The sequence below is a fragment of the Crotalus tigris genome, unplaced genomic scaffold (assembly GCF_016545835.1).
Source record: "Crotalus tigris isolate CLP2741 ecotype Arizona unplaced genomic scaffold, ASM1654583v1 scf7180000024398.1132909, whole genome shotgun sequence".
NCBI lineage: Eukaryota > Metazoa > Chordata > Lepidosauria > Squamata > Viperidae > Crotalus > Crotalus tigris.
Genome location: NW_024100566.1, coordinates 266021 through 285580, shown reverse-complemented (window position 1 = coordinate 285580; position 19560 = coordinate 266021). Strand labels below are relative to the sequence as shown.

The following is a 19560-nucleotide window of genomic DNA, read 5'->3' as shown; positions in this document are numbered from 1 at the left end:
TCTAGTCAGCTGAAGAAGCTTCTTGGTTGAGAAGCGAAATGTCTTCAAAGAAAAACAAAGTCCAGTTGCCTCTTGAAAATGCATCTTTGGGACATCCTTTGTAGTTTCAATTTGTGACGTCGGAGGACAAACATAGTTGAGAAAATGGGATATATTTACGGTAACTCCCTCTTTATACATGGCTGAGACCAGCAGGAAGACCCAGTGTCGTAGGATAGGCTGGTAAAAATTGGGATTTTTGAAATGAGATTTTGACACTGCTGGCAGACAAAAACGTAAATGATACAGATGTGTTCATGTAATTTACTAAGCTTTGAGGGAGTCTACTTATGGAAGTCTTTACTACTGAATTCTTGGGGGGGGGGGAAAGAGGCATCTTGAGGAACATTGCTACTTTTGCCCTGTAGTGATTTTCAACTCGTAGAGAAATTGATGGGGACATCCTGTGTAAAGTCAATCACTTTGTGGTAAGGAGGGAATAGGAATTTCTAGGTACCACTGTTTCTGGAAAACTTAGTTTATTATCAAATTAAAACTGATTTAAAGAAGTGGTTAAACGTGTTTCATGGGACATGTTGCATTACACCCTGACTGAAGTATTCAGGGCAAAATTCTTTCAGTTATCCCAAGAGAGTGCCAAAACTTGGCTTTGCCATGCAACTGGGTATAGAGATGAGACTATGCAGTGATAATGCTTATTGATGGCTGTGTTATTTGTTATATATCATGCTTTAGCAACTGATCAACACTCTGAGCCCAATCTTTATCCATATTATTCCAAAGCCTTCTTTGCTGTGTGCAAACAAAACAATGTGATTCTGAATTCATTTTATGGGTTTGCACAATACATTCAAGTATAAAATAACCTAATGCGTTGTCCAAAATTAAATTTAGGCAATCTGTCTTGTACAAATTTGTGGTCTGATGAAAGAGTTTCAAATAAAATGTAAGTCTGTATAAGTATGATTTACTGAATAAACCATAATTAGGTTCATAAGTCAAGCCATAAACATTTATTAACCACAGTGCCTGGGTGCACACCATACGCTAAACTGCAAGCAAACTATATTATGACAATATGTAGTGTGAATTTGCCTAAGTAATTCTGACAACTTATGCAGGCATATTTGTGAGCAGGACTATTGCACGTTATGCATTTGCTTTACAATGTAGTTGTGTTTGTCCACATACTTTCCCTTGATTAACTCAACTCAGTTTGCTGGGTTCTCATACATATCAAGAGAAATCGAGAGACTTCCGGTGGATCTGCGCGCGCGATGGCGGCTACTTTGTAGCCGTCCTCCTGGGTAAGTGTTTGAATCGCTATGAACAGTGGCCATCAGCTATTCAGCGGTTCAAAATCCCCCTCCTGGGCAAAGGGGGGGGGAAGAGGGTTGTCTGAATAGTGGTAGAGCCACTCTCATGCACCCCAAGGCTTTTTTGGGGGGGTGGGAGGAGTGCTCCCACGGAGTTCAGACTGTCTCCGCTTCCCAGCTGCTTTTGTCCCTAGGGACAAAACAAGCCGCTGCAACCACCTCCACGATTAAAGTGATCTGGTGAGTTTCTTTTTTAGAGGCGGACAGAGCTGAGTAGAGGATTTAGCTTTTGCTTTCTTTGATTTTATTTGGATTTTAAGTTTAAAGATTTACTTTTACTTTTATATTCCCTCTTTTTATTTTTTTCCTTTTGTTGAAAGGGAAAGTAAAATGGCGATCGGCAAGCCTTTCGTTTTTTTTTTTTTCCTTTGGGAAGGCAGAATGGCGATTGGCAGGCTGTTTGGTGTTTTTTTTTATCCTTTTCCTTTTTTTTTTTTAATGATTGGAACGCAATGTGGATTTGATTTTGATGTTGGGTTTGGATTTTAGAAGCATTATTATTTTTGTTTAACTTCTTTGTTTTGCTTTTTGTACTTTAAAAAAAATGGAATGGATTTTTTCTATTTAATTATTTTTTTCTTCTTCCCTTTTCTTTTTTTAACTCCTTTCTTTTTATTATAATGATCTCCTTTTGAAGGATTTTTTGATTTTTTGGAGTTAATCTCTCTTTTTCTTTTGTTTAATTTTTGTAACTTTTAAGAAGGAGTAAAGATTTTTCTAAGATGGCTCCAAAGCGTTCAGTAATTCCTATAGCTCCTAAGGTGGTTTCTTCTTCGGTGTTATCATCAGTGCAGCAACCTAAATCAATAGCTTCACCCTCTTCCTTGGTACAGCCAATAATTGTGAAGGATTTGCAAGATATGATGGGAAATGTTATATCTCAAATTAGGGCAGAAATGAAAGAGATTTTAGAGGAAAATAATAAGATTTTGAGGCAAGAGATAGTTTTGGCTCTAAAAAGAGTTGCCTCTGTTCTTGAAAAGCTGAACTCTCGTGTAGAAGAGGTACCAGAAAAAGTGGAAATGATGGAGGGAAAATTTGAAAGCATGGAAAAAGAAATGGAAAATGAGATTCTTATGCTTCAATATAGACAAATGGAATATGCCTTAAGAATCAGAGTTTTGGGAGAGTCTGTGCAAGGAGATCTGAGAGAGATGGTTGCAAAGGACTTTGCTGTGATTTTGAATAAAGAAAAAGAGGAAATACTTAGTGAAATTGAAAAATTATTTAGAGTTAACTCTGTGGTGGCAGTGCAAAAGAATTTGCCAAGAGATGTGGTAATTTACTTTGGGAAAAGATCCCTGCGCAACGAAATTATACAAGCTTTCTATAAGAAGAGATTTCAAATTGCTTCACAAGATGTTATAATTCTAAAGGAGATCCCATCTAAAATTTTAAGAAGAAGAAAGGAGTTTGTTTTTTTAGCAGATGAACTTAAAAAGAGACGAATCTTGTTCAGATGGGATGTTCCGATTGGAATGGTGGTGAATTACCTGGGGATATGTTATAGACTTAATACTGTTTCTCAAGCAAAAGACTTTTATACTTCGGTCCTGGGGGTATGTTCATCGCCATCTATTAAGTTTAAAGCTTTGGAAGAAAAGAAGGTAGAATTGCAGTCTGAAGAGCCTATACTTATGAAAATTGGGAAACCTCAGTTTGAGGGGCCTCAACAAGTTGAGATGGAGGAGCAGAGGATAACCTGTGCAACATATAACTGTAAAGAAAAGGAGCAACAGAAGAAGGTTAAGGAAGCCTCACAACTATTGGTTTCTGAATCTGCGGGAGAAGTAGGATTTATAAATTTTTTGGAGCAACCTTTAAGGGTAGAATTGCAGTCTGAAGAGCCTATATTAATGAAAAATGGGAAATCTCAGTTTGAGGGGCCTCAACAAGTCGAGATGAAGGAGCAGAGGACAACTCGTGCAACATATAATCGTAAAGAAAAAGAGCAACAGAAGAAGGAGTTTAAGGAAGCCTCACAAGTATTGGCTCCTGAGTCTGCGGGAGAAGCAGGATTTATAAACTTTTTGGAGCTACCTTTAAGGGCAGATTTCAAAGCACTTCTTTCGAGATTTATGGATAAGAGAGACTGACAAGGATGGAGATCGAATGAAAATTCTAGATAAGAAGTTTAAGTTTAAGTACTTAGTTTAAGTATTCAAAAGAGTACTGAGTCTGTGGGAAAAGCAAGATTTACAAACTTTTTGGAGTTAGCTTTAAGGGCAGTTTTCAAAGCACTTCTTTTGAGGTTTATGGACAAGAGAGACTGATAAGGAATGTGTTTATTGTGGATGGAATTTGTTATTGGTAAAGATTTAAATGTGTATAAGGGAATTTTAATGGTTTATGGACAAGAGAAATTGATAAGGAATGTGTTTATTGTGGATGGAATTTGTTACTGGTAAAGATTTAAATGTGTATAAGGGAATTCTAATGTTTTAAATAATGTTCAAATTTGTGTTTTGGAGGGAGTTTATAAAGAATGATGGATAATAACATAAGTATGATATGAAAAGGTTCAGAGTATATTATAATGTGTTTAATGATTGGGTTTTTTTATTATTATTATTTTTAAGAGAAGATACTTGTTTAATTAAATGTATCTAGATTTGTTTAGGATTTATATGTCTTTTAAGTTTTTTTTTTGATAGGAGAGAAGATTATGGAGATTGAATGAAAATCTTAGATAAGAAGTTTAAGTTTAAGTATTTAGTTTAAGTATTCAAAGAGTATTTAGTTTTAATGGTATAATGAAGGTTTATATGTTTATTTTTGTGTTCTAGGATAAAGAAAGAGGGAGAGATTAGATTTTATATTGTAGGTATAGATATTCAAAGAAAGTAATGTTTAAATTTGTGTTTTGGAGGGAGTTTATACAGAATGATGGATAATAATATAAGTATGATACTAGAAAATGTTTAGAGTATATTATAATGTGTTTAATGATTGCAATTATTATTTTTTAGAGAAGATAACCTATTTAATTTAATGTATTTAGATTTGTTTAGGATTTATATGTGTTTTAAGTTTTTTTTTCTTTTTCTGAAAAATTTTAATTAAGCCTGTACTCAGCTCTGGGAAGGTTGGGGGAGGGTGGGGGGGTTTGGGGAGGGGATTTGTTTTGTAAAATTTAAAAAACTTTCAATAAAAAAAAGACAAATCAATATATTTTGCATAGCGTGCTAGACTAAATTTCTAGTAGTTCGTAATTTATTTGCTGTGTTCATACAACACATTCAAACAGCTATGACATATGGGGTGTAATGCCTTGACAAGACTGCTGTTCTGCTGCCATGAGCCAGGATATGGAATGAGTAAAAGGAGCGAAGGGCCCAGTTTTGACCTTGAAGTGAAGCTATGCTATCATAAGGGCTGATGAGCTATTGTGATGAGATTTGAGATTGGAGCCCTATTGATCAGCCTGGTATATAAATGTTGGGGACCAGAGCTCTGGGAGAGACATCTGCCTTCTCCGTTGCTGGGAGGGATATGCTACTGGCCTGACTAAAAATTGAAGAGAAAAGGCAAGAAAAAGTCATTGCATTAATGGCTGGAGAGAAGAGTTGGAAAAGAAATTAAGTGTGCAGAGCAGTTGATTCCTGGAGTGGTTTTCCTGAAAAAAGGGAAATGAAAATGGAGAGAGACGGAAGCTCCATCTAAGTTGAGAAGGAGGAACCCAATTGAGTGTAGGCAGTAGTGGTGAAGAATTGATTGTTGGTCTCTGGGGAAGGACTGGGCAGAAGATCCTGAGAGAGATTTTTCCCTCAGTGGAGGAGTCAGCATTCAACTGAGCAGTTTCATGAAGTCAAGTTGTGCTGAGCATCAGACAGTAAAATTCCAGCTCCATTCTCCCCCCCCCCCCAGTCTCTTTTGTTAAGCCCACAAATTGGGGAGGGAATTTGAGTGAAAGTGGGAGGAAAACAAGACTGTTAGCAGGAGAGCTAGAGGGAGAGTCTCTGGGTGGGAGACAGGAGGAAACCTGATTCTGGGTGAACAGGGGCTGTGTTATAAATACTTGTACATAGTTTCACTGTAAATAGTAGAAAAAAACGCATAAAAGTCTCCATGATCTTGTTTTTTGTGTCAATTGCCATTCTTGCCAAAATACAACATATCTCCATTTATGACAGCAAATCAGTTACAACACAGCAGCTTCATTCAAATATGTTAAACTTATTTTATCTTGATTTATTTTGGGGAGGTTTACTTGATTGTTTGAACTCAGATCATTTGCTTACTGTATAGTTTATAGTGTACATTGTAGCATATAGTGTATTGTTCAAGCTCAGAAAAATGGTTAATGATTAGGTTAAATGTATAATGTGAACCCAGCTTTAGCCATGGTTTAGCTGTCTCACAGCTAAGGCCAGTGCTCTAATGTAGTGTTTTTCAACCTTAGCAGCTTTAAGAAGTATGGGCGTCAACTCCAGAGTTCCCCAGCCAACAACATTTTGATATTGCCAACTTTGAAAAACACAGCTATAATGCCTGTACTCCGCGCATTTTTGATCCCATCTTGTAGCAGAGGTCAGAAAAAAGGCAAGAGCTCCAGGGGTGGAGGTGTTGGTTCAACATACATCTCTGAAGAAAGGAATGGCAAGCTACTTCCATATTGTCAAGAAAACTACACAGACATATCCATGGATTCATTAGGAGATGAGCTGAACTCACAGGACACTGTACTTTACAGTGCCAGATTGATAGTAGTGCAAGTTCCAGCCAGTATGCATATCTGACCATGCAGATATACCCAAGAAAGAAGTTTTACCAAGGGATCATGAAATACAAATTCTGTGAATTGATGGCAGAAATAATGGGAGTAAAATAAGGCTCCTGCTGCAAAATAGGAGATTAACAATATAGGAACAAAGGTTGGTTTTATGTATTTAAACATATTTAATACTGTTTATCCTCCAGTTAATTTTAGGGCAGTGTACAATAGAAACAAAATATTTATATCAAATACAAATCTGATAAAATGGCAACATTAATCTCAATTAATGAATCTGAGAGGCAGCTATAGAAATCCTATGATGCTGGTTGGGACATCATAACAAGATAAGCTATCTGGCAAATAGAATGCCTTACCACATTGCTCCAAATAATATAGCAATGGCATCAGTCATTTTTTTTGGAGGAGAGTTTTGAAGCCCACAGGATTATCCTTCTTTCACATCGGAGTCTACTTTCAATTTATCCTCACAACAATCACTTTGTGAGGTAGGTTAGTCTGAGATATTGTGTGAGTGCCCATGGATGGGAGTGATAATGGTGGAGTAGGTTTCCATGCTTTCAGTCTAGCATTTTAACCAGCCTACCATATTAAGTTGCTTGCTTTAGATCAGGACTCTCCAAATTTGGCAACTTTAAAACTTGTGGACTTCAATTCCCAGAATTCCCCAGCTGGTATAGTATAGTTGACCAGGGAATTCTGGGAGTTGAAGTCCACAGGTCTTAAAGTTGCCAAGTTTAGAGACTCTTGCTTTAAAAAGCTTTGGAATGATACATATCCATGCAAAAAAAAAAAAAAACTAAGTGAAAAAAAGAGTTCTATTTTAGCTGAGTCAGTTTTTCTTCAGCCGCATGCAAAACAAAAACAATGGCTGTGTTTGCATGACAAATTTACCATATTTATCACCTAATTTTCTGTGCACGTGCAACCCTTTGGGAACTTGTTCAAAGTTTAGAGAAGTTAGAGACACCATTACTCAATCTGATGCTGTCAATATGCCTTGGAAGTGCAACTCTCAGGATTCCCAGATACCATGCTAAGAATCTAAACTTCTAAAGGATCTTAAAATATCTGACTTGCATCCAGTTGGGGAAAGTTGCCTAGGGGCAGGAGTCAGACTCCTGAAACCCATTTTTGTAGCCCCTTCTGTTTATCCATCTCTAATCATAATTTCTGAAAATTGCTGGCATAGCTTTCTATTATTTGAAGTGGGAAAGAATTGGAAGGTGTAGTGCAAACCCTAAACTGAGTGTAAAACAGTTAAATATTATTTACAATAATAATAATTACAACATTCTTAATCCCATTCCCCACAGCAACAACCTCTCCCAAGAAATTCTGGTCCCATCCACAAAAAAGCTGTCCATTTTAGCCAGCACTAAATAAGAACTACCAACAGTGGTTAGTTCTTTCCACAAGTGTTCTTTACAAAAAAGTAAGTGCATCAAAATTACTTGGAGATCCCTGACCTTTTTCTGATGCTACTGACCATTATTTGGTACGCTAGAAGGAATTAGGTTTCCATCTGCAGAATTCTGAATGAATCTATTATAGAGGTGGAATCAACATGCTTTACATGTAGAAGCAGCTACAAACAGGATAAGGCACAATTGGCTAATTAAATGTTCTGCAGATATTTTGATCTACAACATGTTTTAGCCTTAGTCTCACTGGTTGCATTCTTTATTCAAGTTATATGGTAGTGTGGCAAAAACAGGTCACACATTCAGTGTAGCTGTAGCATGGAGAAAGCAAGCAACTATTCTTTTTCCATTGCTAAGAGACAATGATCGGGTGATTAAGAATCCATATGTATAAATAGAAACTCTGACTACAATAAATCACAGTAAATCCAGATTGTCAAATATGAAATTGATGTTTAAAATAAAATCATGAAATTTAAAACAAAAAACAAGCCAAGTAATTTGGCAGTCCAAAATTCATTGTTAGTCACTTCTGGTTTCAAACAGAAGCATTCTCTTTAAGAATGCAGTTTACTTTCTTCAAATGTATACATCAGAAATTTTGGTTCCTGAAAATATTAGTAAAAATACAAGCAGTATTCAGATTTAGTATCTGAAGGTCAGTTACTTCTCAGCCCTGATGTTTATAATCCTTAATAATCACATGAAGCTTTGCTGCTGTATATACAGACTATTGGAATTTAAGATTCTTAAGAGGAATGTTCTGCATGCAAAGAATGTTCTACGACTAACTAATAGCTTGTCCTGCAAATTAAGACATTTTTTCCTGTCCTCTGCAACCATTAACACAGCAGTGGGGATGCTGACAGTAAAAATCACTGGTGCCAGATAGCATCAGAATTTTGGAACTGTTCTTTGTTTTCTCAGCAGTTTTCATATCCTACAGCCTTATGTCGCAACTTTTCCATAGTCCTTGACTTACGACCACAACTGGAATCAGAATTTCCATTGCTAAGAAGAGCAATTGAGTTGTGCCTGATTTTACAACCTTTTTGCCACAGTTGTTAAGCAAATCACTGCAATTGTTAAATAATTTGACTTCCCCCATTAACTTTGTCAGATGTATCTGGGAAAATTGCAAATGACAACCATGTGACCCTGGAATGCAGTAACCATCATAAATACATGCTGGTTGCCGAGCACCCAAATTTTGATCATGTGATCCCTGAAATGTTGCAATGGTTGTAAGTGCAATGACTGATATTAAGTCACTTTTCTTAGTGCCATTGTAACTTCAAACAGTTGTTAAATGGTTGTAAGTTGATTATAGCCTGTACAATTACCCCTTAGTGACATTGAGATGATTACCTTGAGAGTGGGACAATTTGGGAGTGAAGAGAGCTATCTGTGGTTTTCCCTTAAGAGTCAAGCTGCTTTATACCACTGATCCTTGCTCTGGTGTTCCTTTGATTTTTCTTCTCCATTTCTGATGTCCACCTACTTTCTTAACCTGTCTCTTCTAGTGTTTGTCAGCTGAAAGACCAGAGAGTTTCTAGTCTAGCTATCCTAAAAACTGGCAAAAAGGTGGTGTTTGGGCTACCATTGTTCTTTTGAATGGATCTGGGAAAACAGAAGATGTACACTTTTCCAAATTTTCTTCCAAGTGTGTTCATATTAGTACTGTCTCTGAAACTTCAGTAGTGGATGGAAGCTTTGGGCATTCAGGGCAATGGATAGAAGGCTCATGGAAAGTGAATCAGTAGTATGGTGAGTGGATAATAGATGAAACCTCTTAGGCCGTGGTGCCCCCACACATCATTCCAAACTATTATGCAAACCAAAAAAATATAAAGTAAGGCACTTTGTTTGGGATTTATGTTTGGTGTGTGTAGTGAGATTATTTCTGACCACAGAACAAACAGTCCCAAAGTTTCAACTATCAAAATGCAGCATTAAAATAGATGAAATGTTCACCTTTCAATAAAGTGCATAATTCTGCATAAACAGGTAATTAGCTTACGGCCTTTCCCCACCCCTGAAATGCTATCTACACCTTTTGGGGACTATACCAGCATGAAATTTGCTATTCAATTGCCCATCCTTATCCAATCTCTATTGCCTTTGTTTCAAGTCATTTTGGTCATCTGACTTTCTTCTAAAGTAATGGATAATCCAATAAGTCTAACAAATTGTACATGTGTTGAGCTGAACCTACAGTCAAAATAAGTAAGGAAATACTATTTTAACACTGGTATAGCTAACTATTACTTAAGAAGTTTCACACATAGGCTGGTGATGAGTTGAAGGTTATGTCTTGCAATACGGCAGAAAATAAATGGTCAAGACATGTTTGTGCTATAGTTAAGTGCAAGTAAAGAAAGGCACTAAGATCCCAGCTGAGCTGATGATCCTACATTGGAGGTCAGATTCTTGACTATTCTGCCAAGATTGGCTATTTTTTCTTCCAGCAGATAGTTCTTCTTCTCCTCCATCTTTTGCCTCCGTTCTGTCAACTCCAAAGCTTTTAGCAGCTGAGCATTCTCAACATAGAGATCCTTCACCATTTCATCAGCTTTTGTGTTTCTTACAAGCTGAAACATAGTTAAGAAAAAATGCATTGGTTCCACATTGAGGACAAAACAAAGAAACAAATCATGCACTTTCCAGTTGTGGCTAAATTCAGTATTACTTTTTAAGCTGTCTCTATAAAGGATCTATACTGTAGTCATCCTTTTGTATATTGTCTAAATACATTTAGTAGACAAATGATAAATAATAATACCAAAATATCTGAAATGCACTTTGATATAATGGGAATAGGTAGAATCTGAACTTACCAGTGATAAACAGTTGCATTAATTTAAATAGCTTGGTCTAGTGGCTAGGACCAGGCTAGAAACTGGGGGAGGAGATCAACCCTGACTGCTCTTTAGAAGGCCAGATCCTGAAGTTGAAACTCAAGTACTTTGGCCACCTAATGAGAAGGAAGGACTCACTGGAGAAGAGCCTAATGCTGGGAAAGATTGAGGGCAATAGAAGAAGAGGACGACAGAGAATGAGGTGGCTGGATGGAGTCACTGAAGCAGTAGGCATGAGCTTAAATGGACTCCAGAACAGTGGTTCTCAACCTTTTTAATGCCGTGACCCCCAACCGGTCGTAAGTCGAGGACTACTCAAACGGTTATAAGTCGAGGACTACTCAACTGGTGCAGCACCGTTTGCAGAATGGGACTTTTGGCGGGCTCAGCAGGGCAGAGACAGCCTGGACAATTCCTATTGGCTTTTTAAAGCCAATAGAATTAGACTCTATTCAAGAGAGTCTATTCTATTGGCTTTCAAAAGCCAATAGAATAAAAGGGAGTAGCACAGCTAAGGAAAAGGGGAAAAAAATGGCGGACTGCGTAGTTTGGCGACCCCCGTGAAATGGTCGATCGATTCCAAGTGGGGTCCCGACCCACAGGTTGAGAACCACTGCTCCAGAAGATGGTAGAGGACAGGAAGGCCTGGAGGAACGTTGTCCATGGGGTCGCAATCGGTCGGACACGACTTTGCAACTAACAACAACAACAAACTGGGGGACCATAAGTTCTAATTCTGCCTTACTCATGAAAGCCATCTAGTGACCTTGGGCCAGTTATTTTCACTCAGCCCAACTCACCTCACAGAGTTGTTATTGTGAGGAAAATATGAGGAGGAAGGGATATTAAATATGTTTGCCACTTTGAGTTGGTGGCATATTAATAAAATAAATACATAAAATTCATTACAATGATATTTTAAATATCCTAGATCCTTGGGAAGGATCCAATAGTCAAAAGTACCAAATCCAGTCAAAACATTGAGTGGGTTATGTGTAAATAACAATAATGCTTTAGATACTATTTTCTTCCCATAATGTTATGTCTAACACAAGTGTTGATACAAGCATGTACCATCCAGAATAAATAGCTAACAAGTGATCATTCAGCACAATTAGAATGAAATAATTTGGGACTCATCCACCATGAAAACTATTTATATTTACATAGGATTGAGATGAGGTATTTTGATATCAACCCCTAAAAATCTCATTCTGCATTTACACAATATATTAAGCCATGATTTGCATAACCCTAGTTTATTATCTAAACCACTACTGCCTGCATTTTTCAAATCATGCTAAAGACAAAACTATACTTGATTTCATTTTGTTTAAAGGTATTTTTGACTTTAAACAATTTTTGGAAGCTCTAGGGAAGAGAGCTTTGAGGTTTCAGAATCTGTCTGGAACAATATGCATCTCTATGCTATCAGGGGAAAAACATGTTAGAGACAAGAGACATCACACCACAAACATCTCATTTTCAAGATTCAGAGGTTTATTGAGATTTAGACCATACAACAAGTACTTACCTACCATTACCCATTGCAATGAGAGTCAATCGTACAAGCAGTCAAGAAGGACGGCTTGCGGCTGATTGGCCCCAACCCACTTTTAGTGCCACTCTTTTATACCTTAAAACTAACCAGAGTCAGTTCCTTGTTCGTGTCCTGACCACAATGTTTCTACATTTGTTCTCACCACAACTTTCCACATTACCATTTTGACATGTACTATTGCAAAAGGTGCCCTGTTTGCAAGGGTAGTTCCTCAATTCTCATACCCCCTGCCCCCCCTCATATTTATAGGAAAGGAACCAGAAAGCATGGGACCAGAAGAAATGCATATAGACCACAATCTTACAAACCATAGTACTCTGCAGAAAGCCATAGTTTAAACTTTGGTTCAGTAAAGGCACAGGGCCTTTTCTTGATCAACAAGTCCTTAGATCAATCAAGGTGCTGAACCAGATATAAAAGATATTGATAGATATATATTTTTTCCTTTCATAGTGCTTGGCCAGAGCGCTAGCTGGTTTCAAACAATACATTGCCAAACATTATGAATTAGTGTGAATCGAGCCTTAGATTGTAATGTTACCTCAAACTTTGTGCAAGGAATCCTCAGGTATTATCTATGAATCATGGCACAGTGACCCTAGACTTAGGAACCACTTAAAATGCTCACCTGTTCTTTCAGCTGGTTGACTTTATCCTGGAGAAGCTGTTTTACCAGCCTCAACTGTTGTTCAACATCCATCATGCGTTTCTCCATAGTCTGTAGTAGCTGCTCATATCCACCCTGTAATGGAGCATGTGTGCATGAAATCAAAATTAAAATATTCAAAAGATCTTGGTGATTGGCTGGGTTTATTTTTTTTGCAACATAAACTTTACAGAGGAGAAAAAACATTGAAAGCAAGAAACTGAGAAATAGTTGGGTTATTTGTACAGATAAAAACAATATTCTGAAAGCAAAGCAAGCCATAACTGCACACAAAGACACAGACTTCTTATGTACATGTGATTATTCCAAATTTGCTTAGTTGATTATTAGATTTGTTACAATCAAAAAACTCTTGGTAGCTGACAAGATTACTGTATATTAAAATGTCCACAATATAATATTAATAGGAAAAAACCCTATATATAGTATATAAATGCAATTCATAACAAAAATCTAAAAACAATGCTTAAAATGAAAGTAAGCAGATGGTAGCAATCACTGCATTGATGTAGTTTTCCCCAGAAAAGGAATGTCAAATACTGGGCAATATGGTAGTTATCAAATATATTCAGATACAAGAAAAGTGTTTAAAGGAATGGGCACATTCCAGCCTCTTTCGAGATGGACATGATACATACACACAGGGAAACAGCAGATAACTGAGCAGTATGAGGGTTTTCCATCAAACTGAATGTGTGAAGGCTTTACAACTAATCCTTTGTGCTACCATTTTTCCAGGATGTACCAAGCACGTATGCTCTACATTTTAACGGATTATGGAATGATCTGGGAGAGATGTTGAGAATCTGAAGCTGAAATTAAAAAGGCTTAAAAACCCTATTGGATCAGCCCAAAGTCTACTTTATTAGCATCTCATTTTCCCATTGCCATCTGCAAGATCAAATTTGAAGGTAGTAGCTATTTCTAATTGTCTACCTTGCCCCAAAATGGTATTCAGAACTAAAGTCTCTAAGTCGAGCTTGACTCTGGTGATTTTATGGACATGTCCATATGGTTTTCTTGTCAACCATGTGCGGGTGGTTTGCTGCTGCGTTTTCCTGACTTCATGGTCAGGTCTATGGCCTTATATTTCCTGGTAGCCTCCCATCCAAGTAGCACTAAATTTAATATTGCTTGGCTTTCCAGGAACAAACAATTAAATAGGTGCTGCCAGAATTACATTGCTTCTACAGATGTTGAGTTTGTGTTAATTATTGGATCCTACAGTAATTAAAAAGTCACAAGGAGTCAGGTCCGGATTTAATAATATATGTGCATGATATATTAAATTTGGATAAGAGTTAAGTTTCACGGTATTTTTTTTTGTAGTTTAGATTATTGTGCAAACCCATCCTGCTTTGATCAGGTTGAAGTATTTTGTGAAATCAGAGTTGAGTGTTCAGGATTCGTATCAAATGGGTTGTAGAAACATGCCCAACTGTTATCTTAATTATTTGGACACCATACCCTTCAAAATCTTTGCAGAAATTGAGGATGTGGAAGCAGCTGTAGTGTTGTTTTTAGATGGGCTGAACAATTTCCATCTGTTTGATAGTTTCTACTTAAAGCAACAATCTTCTTTCATTGATTTATGGATAATTGTGTTGGCCGGAAGGGTCTCCAGTCTCCAGTCTGCCATGTGAAATTGAGCACATAAACTCAAGAAAACAAGCTGAACTAAAACTATATTTTCTGTAGAAATTTTGAATATAAAAGTCTGCTGGATTAGACACAAGGCTCAATTACAGCAGTCAGCTAGATCTCTGGAAAGAGTCTCTAGACAGAGTCTCAAAGCAAGTGGCTCTCTGACTCATTATTCACCAGCAAGTGGTATTCAGAGATGTAGTGCCTATGATTCTGAAGGTGCATGTAGACGTATGCTGCATTCAGTTTTCTAATCCTTTTTTTCTTCAATTGTGTCCAATTCTCAGAGACTGCCTTGACAAGCCCCTTACAGTTTTCTTGGCAAGGTTTTTCAAAAGTGGCTTGCCATTGTCTCCTTCCTAGGGCTGAAAGTAAGTGACCAGCCTAGGTAGCTTTGTGCCTAAGGCAGGATTAGAACTTTGTCTCCAGGTTTCTAGCCTTAATCACTACACCAAACTGCTCTCAATCCTCTTTTAAAAATGTCCAAATTAGTGGCTCTTGAGATAGTGTTCTATTAATAATTTTGATTTAATTGATAAATTTGATCATTTTGGTTAGTCTTTCTGCATCCTTTCCAGAAATATTATACATTTGGTAAGATGTGATAGCTTTCCACTTGCAATATTCCAAGTGAAATCAGACCCCAGATTTTGTAAAGATATTCTCAAAGTGTATGGATATCATGTTCTTTTTTCAGATGCTTTTCCAGCATATCCTAAAATATATTTATCCTTTGTATAAACACCAAAAAAGTCAATGTTTTAATTCATATTCATCCCAAAATTTCTTTTCCTTGCTACTGTATGTATTATGTAGTTGTGTATGTAGATGGATGGTTGGATAGGATTTGTCCCCCAATTTTCTATATTTTGTAATTACATTTTAGTGTTTATTCATTTTGAAGAGATCCTTTTGAATTTTTTTGCAGTTTTGTTATTGTAATCTGGAATAATTTGTTGCCATGAATAAATTTGCCTATAACAAATTGATAGCTGCTTTATATGAATATTTCAAATTGTTAGGCTTTTCTAAGAGTTTATTATTGTCATATCTTGCTAGGACCCAATCCAATTCTGCCATTACTATTACAATCTTCATTTCATTCCTACTACTGGTATTAAATTAAAAAAGAAAAGCTTTTACCCTAGCTCAGGGGTGTCAAACTTGCAATGTCACGTGATGTGTCGCAACGTATCGCACCTTTTTTTCCATTGCCGGCAAATGGGTGGGTGCGGTTTCAGCATGACGCATCCGGCCCATGGGCCAGCAGTTTGACACCCCTGCCCTAGCTGCTTTATTCTGTTACCCTTGAATTTATCCTCAAAGATACAGTTCCTTCAGATGAATCAGAGTCCATTGGTTGGTTCTTTATTTGAAGATTTTATTAAGAACATACTTATTTGAGAGACCATCTCTCCCCAATCACTTCTATTTGTCCCATCAGGTCTGCAGGTTTCATCCAAAGTTATCTGATGGGACCCAGGAGGAGAGTTTTTTTTGATGTGGTGCCTATTCTTTGCAGTATCATTCTCTTGTCATATTTACTTCACCTTCTGGAATTGCCCAAAAACATGGTTTTGTCATCTAGGATTTGGTAACATGGTTATGCTGCCCACAAAGTGGTTGTATATCTAGGGAAACTGAGTGCACTTTCTTGCAGATTATTTTTAAGTAGTTCTAGATAGATAGATAGACAGACATTAGCATTATTGATACTAATTGCAACTCTCCAGGGTTTCAGAGTGGAGTATTCTACTCATAACTACAGATGCTAGCTAAAACTTAGGACTTTCTGCATATAGAATATGTGTTCTATCACTAAGCTATGGTTTTGCCTTAATTCAGTGTTTTCCAGACTTGGCAGTTCTCTGATGTGTGACTTTGTCTCCCAGAAATTACTACAATGATTATTACTAAGAATTCTGGGAACTACAATAGGCACATCTGGAAGTTGCCAAGGGAAGGAGCATACCCTTAATTGAACTTCTATGGCAAAATGACTCAGCCTAATAAAAGCTCCAGCTTCATCAAGAAATGCATCCAAAAACCCTATTAATTAGTAAGACAAAAAGACAAGGAGATATTTAAAAATGAGTAGTTTATTTATCAAGTTACAAGCCCCAAAGTTTTGCTTTTTCCTTGTTTAAAAAGTATTTATACATCTTGTACAAAATTTTGTATAAATAACTCAAAATTTCTTCTCCAAATCCAATATATAAAAAATTTAGTACCATTTAATTTAAAAAACACTTAGTATACAACTGATGGGGGAAAATAAGTTTTTCTCTTTACAAACTCCTGTGGTTAAGCCATTTTTAAATAACATAAATAATGAAATTGACTTATAACAAAATTAAAAACATTTGAAATAAAAAAGATGTGATTCTTTCTCTCCCCATTCCCCCTAATAAAAATAGATTCTGACACAAATAAATAAGGGATGGGGAAAAATACAAGACAAATTATTTTTTTATAAAAAAAGATGATTTTAAATTAACAAGAAATGTGATTTGATCCCTGGGTTTCTCAGCTTATGCCAGTTATTGTGAGCAAGGAATGAGGTGCGTTAGAAGCCAAGGGGTGTCAGAGATGACCAATCCGCCTGTACGTATCTGCATGCAATGATCGTTGCTCCGGAAGCAAAGCCTGGGGAAAGAAGGCAAGGAGGACACACTTGACCCGCAGGCCTTTGAAAACAGAACATCACACTTAAGCAGCACAAACACTCAGTGCCATTTAAGCATTACATCAAGACAGACAAACACAAGAAGTTCAATGGGCTGTGAGATTAACTTTGAGGAACAGGAGGAAGAGCTGTAACCAAAACTGTGATCAGAAGAATCATGGTGGCGCAGTGGTTAGAATGCAGTATTCCAGGCTAACTCTGCCGACTGCTAGCAGTTCAATTCTCACCAGCTCAAGGTTGATTCAGCCTTCCATCCTTCTGACGTCGGTAAAATGAGGACCCAGATTGTTGGGGGCAATAGGCTGACTCTGTAAACTCCTTAAGGAGGGCTGTAAAGCACTGTGAAGCGATATATAAGTCTAAGTGCTATTGCTATCAGATAAAAGAAATTGAGTCCAAAGCAGAAATGTAGTTTGAGAAAACATGTCAAACATGACCCTCCCTAATTCTTTTATTAATAAGATGGATGCCAGCCCTTCAAGTAAGACCAGACTAGGAAACAAAAGCTATGAATTCTACTTTTATTATAGGGTTGCCTTAGCAAACTCTCGCGAGTCTGAAAGCATCTCCCCACTCCCTGCCTTTATCCATAAGAAAACTGGGGAGGTCAAGTCTGAGATGTTTTCTCAAATTACATTTCTTCTTGAACTCAAGTTTCTTTGACCATTGTCCTTTTGTTCCTGAAAGTTATTGTCACTGCCCATTACAAAAACAAGGAAATCACACATGCCCACATAGGTCATGCATTGCAGACAGTAGTTCTTTAAAGATCAATAGCTCTTTAAAAAGAGCAAGCACCACACAGCCAATGACTCTTATTTTCTGACATTGGGATGAGGTTCATTGCCAATTCTAAGTCTCAGGCTAATACATCTCTTCCTCTCTTTGCATGATCATCCCGTTTCTTATTTAGGTCAGCCGACATTTATTGTTACATCCAAACTGATCATGCGATCATTTACACATGTTGTAGTTTGCCCACACTGCAAAACTAGAAGCCTATTCAAATCTTGCTTTTCAATTAAGGTTTAGAGGAAATTGTGAACCAAAGTATCTTATTTCAGACGTAATAGTCATAATGATTTATCCAAAAGATGGAATTGGGCAGAGAAAGGAAGGAGGAGAAGGAGGAAGATGCAGCATAAATTTAGATGAAATTCAACATGTCAGTGTCAGCTAATAAGTTAAGTAAAAAGCCCTTATCTTATCTTCCAGTGTTTCATAAATAGAAGATAGAATAGGGTTGTGTATTGGCAATTACCATAAATCAGAATTATTGCTGGATCCTCCATTTCTATTATTAACATTTTATCTATGGTTACTTAACCATGAATTAGTAGTGATATGTCAGATTGCTAGCATTTTGTAATTAAATGATACAATAAACAATACAAGGAAGCCCAGTCCATTTTCTAGAATTGTATGTGAGGGAGAAACCTGTGGCCATATACATGTTACTAAAGAATAATTCTCATGAATCTTGACTAACTGGCAGGCTTGCTGGGGTCAGACTGGAATTGGATTCCAACATCTGAATGGCTACAGATTGTCTGAATGTTTCATTATAAAAGAAGGAATCATTTTGATGCAGAGACACACTGCAAAATGAAAAGTTGACTTATGCAGCATGTCTTCATATTAAATGATTGCCATATTCAGCTGAAAAATTCCAGCAGCTTAGATTGCTACTGAATTTTGCAATATAGATAATCCAATAGAAGATTTTGCTCTTCCATTTCTATTAAAACAGCTATCTTATTATGCTCACTTCTAGGCATTGCAAACTGGAGCATGTACAGAAGGGTGCTACTAAGATGGTCAGTCCTACAAAGAATATTGAAAAGAACTGGATATGTTTAGCTTGCAACAGACTAGACTAAAAGGAAATATGGTAGGAGTCTTCAGATATTCATAGGGTTGTCATATAAAGAAAGGAGAGAAATTATCTCTGTCACTGATGGTAGAACAAGAACCAATGAAATGAAACTACAGAGGTATAAATTCAAACCTGGCACCAGGAGAATTTTTTTGAGGGCATGGCTGTCAACCAATAGAATAAGTTGCATCATAAGTGGCATGTTTCCCTTCCCCAGAGGTCTCCTAACTCAGTGATCCCAACCTTTCCGGCTTTACAGACCTGCCGGGGGGGGGGGGGGAGGAGAGGGCATGGTTACATGTGAGTGGTGGGCGAGTGGGTGTGCATCTCCATTTGTGTGAGTGGCAGGCACACGCACATGCACAGCTCCATTTGCATGAGGGTCGGGTGCACGCATCTGCTGTTTGCACAAATGGAGCTTTGCTCACTTGCCCATTGCTTACAAAAGCGGAGCTGCACACACGCACAGTTATCCACCACTTCCATGGCCCGATTCTGAATGGGCTGCAGCCCACTACTGGGCTGCAGCCTGGGGGTTGGGGACCCGTGTCCTAACTGATATTAGATATCCATTTGTCCAAAGCCATTAGCAGATCCTGCACTGAATAGAAACATTAGATGTTTTCTGATGTCCTTCAGTTCTGGGGTTTTGAAAGTTCATGGACATAATTACCTAAGTCAGCTGATGAGAAAATGCTGATTATGAAGAAGAAAGCATGCTTTGGTGCAATAT

The 19560-nt window shown here is 37.4% G+C and overlaps 1 protein-coding gene across 9 annotated transcripts in view; it reads right to left on the bottom strand.

Moving 5' to 3' along the window:
- Nucleotides 1-6251: 6251 nt before the first annotated feature.
- NIN (ninein) overlaps nt 6252-19560 on the bottom strand; it is a 112086-nt gene continuing 98777 nt past the window's right edge. For 7 of the 9 annotated variants that reach the window (XM_039329481.1, XM_039329485.1, XM_039329486.1 and 4 more), the window contains 2 exons: nt 12583-12696; nt 6252-10126 (listed from right to left, as the gene is read on the bottom strand). In XM_039329481.1, the coding sequence (XP_039185415.1) occupies nt 9920-10126; nt 12583-12696 (321 nt within the window). In that variant the 3' untranslated portion in view covers nt 6252-9919. Of the gene's footprint in view, nt 10127-12582; nt 12697-16344; nt 16912-19560 lie in introns of those variants that run through there. The other 2 variants (XM_039329488.1, XM_039329490.1) reach the window with 1 other exon arrangement.